This window comes from Notolepis coatsorum (assembly GCF_963971535.1).
Source record: "Notolepis coatsorum genome assembly, chromosome: 11".
Classification (NCBI taxonomy): Eukaryota; Metazoa; Chordata; class Actinopteri; order Aulopiformes; family Paralepididae; genus Notolepis; species Notolepis coatsorum.
The window spans coordinates 73965706-73970705 of NC_140175.1; the positions used below are offsets into that span (position 1 = coordinate 73965706).

The 5000-nt window shown below is 43.4% G+C and overlaps 1 protein-coding gene across 1 annotated transcript in view; it reads left to right on the forward strand.

Annotated features, from left to right (window-relative positions):
* Positions 1-5000, forward strand: part of sh2d3ca (SH2 domain containing 3Ca) — a gene marked incomplete at its 5' end in the record, with an annotated part of 107331 nt that overhangs the window by 66291 nt on the left and 36040 nt on the right. Inside the window, 1 exon segment of the mRNA XM_084325502.1 lies at positions 4326-4475. Within this exon segment, the coding sequence (XP_084181628.1) occupies positions 4326-4475 (150 nt within the window).

Sequence of the window (5000 nt, forward strand, 5' to 3'; positions counted from 1 at the left end):
AAAAAAAATAACTCTGTTACTTGAAATATTTTCACTGTGCTCCTAAATATTTTTGGGTGCTCCTAAATTTCTTTGTGTGCTCCTAAATTTGTTCATTTAGGAGCACATGTGCTCCTTGGAAAAAAGGTTAGCGTAGAGCCCTGCACACAAACAGACATGTTTGTGCAAATAAACACAAGCAGATACCCACCCCACCCACATTGCAGGCACATGTGTAGGACCCTAGACTTAAGACACGCCCACGTTGTCTCTCTTCTTTCTCCTCTCTGCTCTCCTCATTTCCTCTTCTCTTCTCTTCTCTTCTCTTCTCTTCTCTTCTCTTCTCTCTCCCCTCTGTTTCCAACCCCCCAGAAACTCTCTCTCTCTCCCTCTTCCTCCTAACCCCCCTCCTCCCTTGTCCCTCTACCTCCTCTCTCTCTCCACCCCACCTCCCCATCTCTTTACCTCCCTCCTTCTAACTTTCTCTCTCTCCACCCCCCTAACCCCTTCTCTCTCCCACCCCCGCCCTCTCTCTGCCCCCTCCCTCTCCCACCCGCCCTCTCTCTGCCCCCTCTCTCTCCCACCCCTCCCTCTCTCTGCCCCCTCCCTCTCCCACCCCCTCCCTCTCTCTGCCCCCTCTCTCTCTATCAGAACAACCATCTGGGAGTCTTTCCCACTCCTCATTATTTGCATAATATATTCATATATTCGTGTATTCACCCTGGTGTAAACAGGGGGAACCCAGAGCCCCCTGCTTTGCCAAAACAATACGCTGTCGCCATGGTGACAGATTCCCACGCACCACCCCTTGGGTGGGTCTCGATTGTGTAGATTCCTTTCCCTCCTTATTCACTTTGTTCCTTCCTGATTGATTGATTGATTGAAAAGTTTATTAACAGATTGCAGAATGGGTACAGTACAGTACAGCTCAATACATACAATACATACAATACTCAATACTACCTTCTTTCCTTTCCTTCCTTCCTTCCTTCCATCCTTTCTTTCTTTCTTTCTTTCTTTCTTTCTTTCTTTCTTTCTTTCTTTCTTTCTTTCTTTCTTTCTTTCTTTCTTTCTTTCTTTCTTTCTTTCTTTCTTTCTTTCTTTCTTTCTTTCTTTCTTTCCTTGTCATTGTCCTTGTCTCCTTCCCCTCCCCCACACTGATGTGAAGACACTGTGAATAATAGGTAAAAGGAAGATGTTAAACCAGGCTTCAGATGTAACTTGTCAAATTCTCGAGTATCTAATTATAAAGGAAGGAATCTCTGTCTGTGTCTGTATGTATGTCTGTCTGTCTGTCCTTCACATATCTCAAGAACCGTTCATGCAATTGACTTCACACTTGACTTGGTGGGTGTATTGTTGAGGACCTATGGGAGTGCAGTGTCTAGTGTGAAGTCAATCAGATGAGCAGTTCTCTAGAACTCTGCAAGCAGCCATACTGTGGTTCTCTAGAACGCTGCAAGCAGCCATACTGTGGTTCTCTAGAACGCTGCAAGCAGCCATACTGTGGTTCTCTAGAACCCTGCAAGCAGCCATACTGTGGTTCTCTAGAACGCTGCAAGCAGCCATACTGTGGTTCTCTAGAACTCTGCAAGCAGCCATACTGTGGTTCTCTAGAACGCTGCAAGCAGCCATACTGTGGTTCTCTAGAACGCTGCAAGCAGCCATACTGTGGTTCTCTAGAACCCTGCAAGCAGCCATACTGTGGTTCTCTAGAACGCTGCAAGCAGCCATACTGTGGTTCTCTAGAACGCTGCAAGCAGCCTTACTGTGGTTCTCTAGAACGCTGCAAGCAGCCTTACTGTGGTTCTCTAGAATCCTGCAAGCAGCCTTACTGTGGTTCTCTAGAACACTGCAAGCAGCCATACTGTGGTTCTCTAGAACGCTGCAAGCAGCACTTCCGGAGGCCAGAAAATCGGCCTGCATCAAACAGGCACGCCCCCTGACAACACTGCAAGCGACAATACCCAGAGCCAAGCCTTCGGCCTCTGTACCTTGTACTGCACCCTGCTCTCCTCTCTCTCTGTCCCCAACAGCCACACGCTTCAAGTGGCTATGCCCCAGACAGGCTCTCCACTACTCAGATGGAAAGACAGATAGGAGCAAACGTAACCTACACAAGGTCGCAAAACCTTGTATGAAACACAAAGAAGCATGCTGATATTACACAAGACCAGGTATCCCTGGGCCACCCGGTCCCTTCTGATCAGGGATCAGTGATCAGGTACGGGCTTACTTCGTTGTATTTCACCCTGAAGTGGTCACAGGAGATGGGGCCCAATCAAAACCCCACGGTCTCTGCAGCTTTAAACTCGACATCACTTTATTCACCAGATACACATTATACAAGTACAATGACATTGCCCCCCCCCCCCCCCCCCCCCCAGACCATGTGATTGTAAAATAAAGAAATACAAGAGACCCTTCAATAAAACTCAATAAAACTCTTAATTATGCATCTTTACTCTACTTCATGTAATATTGATGGCCTCAAGTTTCACAACTGAGTGTCCCAGTGATGCTTGGTTGGTCCAGCAACAAGCCAAAAGTATGTTCCTTTTGAGGTGAGATTTTACTGCCAACTATATGTTTTAATATGGGTATAGGCAATGATTGATTGATTGATTGATTGATTGATTGATTGATTGATTGATTGATTGATTGATTGATTGATTGAAAACTTTATTAACAGATTGCAGAATGGGTGCAGTACAGTACAGCTCAATACATACAATTGTTAAGGGGATGCAGACCAGAGAAAGACTTTCGTCTTGTTTACATCAGGGTCCCCCATTTTCAATTCATCATAACATATATGACATACATGACATACAGATAGACAGTACTGCTACATCTATACATTTATGACATACCAGATGTGCAAATACAGTACTGTTTGTGATACAAAAAGAGTCCAGAAAAGAGAGTATATACATTTGATGTAGAAACTGTACATTGGAGGAGGTTGGGTAGGTGGGGTGGGGTTGGGGGGTGGGGGGGGGACTGTACATTGGAGGTGGTTGGGTGGGGTGGGGGGGGTAGGAGGGGTGGGTGGGGGGTAGGGACACTGTACAACTGTACAAGCAAAACTGTACATTGGAATATTGACAAAACCATACTTGGTCATTTACTGTACATTTGAGGGGGTTGAGTTAGGACATTTACAGGGGCCAGTTTCCTTTGATAAAGGTAACGATGAAGATAAGTACATTTCAGTTTAGAAAACAGCCAAAGCAACATTGCAATCGGTAATAAAAATGAAAGAACGCAAGCCAAAAGCAACCAAAGGCCATTTGCTTATTAATGTATGTCCCTGTGCATACACTGCCATCTGCTGGTGGTCTGGTGACATGACAATCACAAAACGATGCTATGTATGCAGCATTGTAATACACTTTCCATGTTGTGCTTCTATGCTTTAATTCCAAGACACGATTTACACCTTCTGTTTTCATCATCTGTCTCTTGGAAAGGAGTTTAAAGCAGCATGTGTAAAATGGTAACATTGTGTTCTTTTGGACATAGGCCTACTGTATATTAGAAATATATAGAAACCCTTCTCATTTACCCCATTTTTCTCTAGGACTGATAGCATGACATTGTAGAACACAATAGAACACATATAGAACACAATTTTCTATGACCTGGGGCAGTGGTGACCTAAAGGTTGGAGAATCAGTCATCGGTTTGATCCCTGGAACGGCAGGGTAACATTTGGATGGGGAGGTGAACACCATTGAAGTGACCTTGAGCAAGGCATTAACCCTCAAACTGCTCCTAGTGGAACTGCTCAGTGGCCAACAGTAGGAGACAACTATGGTTGTTCTGGGCAGCTCCCACGTAGGGCTGGCCTGAATAGCATTTTTTTAGGGTTCAGATGTTCGTTGCTGTTTACGAACGAAGACGTTCTCTCTCACAAAGACATGCTCAAAAATCAGTAATACCGTAGGCAGCGGAGTTAAACGTTCTGTCGTAATGTAAACACAATAGCAACTCCGCTCCCTGCTACTGCTGTTAACTCACCATTTAACTGTGAAATGTATGTTTTACTGTGTGAAAGCATTGAATCATTTTAGGAGCTCAACAGTGCAATTGTTTACGTTAGACAAATTGAACCGTGTTGATGGGAGACAGGTGACGTGTGTAACATTATTCCAACAATAGTCACCTAGCATCACAATTATTCTGTCAGCCTCTTGGTAAGTGAGGGTCATTATATGATCTTATTATACAACTCTTACCTGTCTGATGCAAATACATTAAACCCCACTCTTAACAGCTAGCCACAACGTCAAAGGATGAAACATGTGTTAAACATGATTTTATCATGTCTTTACTCTGTCCAGGTGTCTGAGACTTTGGTGTTACGTAATGGGGACTTCCTGGTTCGTGATTCTCTGATCAGCATGGGAGATTATGTGCTGACCTGTCGATGGGACAACGAGGCTCTGCACTTCAAGATCAGCAAAGTCCTGGTCAAGTCTAACGAGACCAAGGTCGGTACTAGTCTCAACATGTACAGTCTTCTCTTCTCTTCTCTTCTCTTCTCTTCTCTTCTCTTCTCTTCTCTTCTCTTCTCTTCTCTTATGTTATCTTCTCTTCTCTTCTCTTCTCTTATCGTATGTTATCTTCTCTTCTCTTATGTATGTTATGTTATCTTTTCTTCTCTTCTCTTATGCTATATTATCTTCTCCTCACTTCTCTTCACTTCTCTTCTCTTATGTTATCTTCTCTTCTCTTCTCTTATGTTATGTTATCTTTTCTCCTCTTCTCTTATGTTCTCTTCTCTTCACTTCTCTTCTCTTCTCTTATGTTCTCTTATCTTCTCTTCTCTTATCTTCTCTTCTCTTCTTGTGATTTATTGTATTCTTCTTGGGACCATGTTGGAAACAAGTCGACAGACTTTCACATGTTATCCTTGTACCCCTTGTTTTTATACTTTTATACTATAAATTGTATGTACTAAATAAAAATCATCAATCAATCATTATCTTCTCTTCTTTTCTCTTCTCTTATGTTAT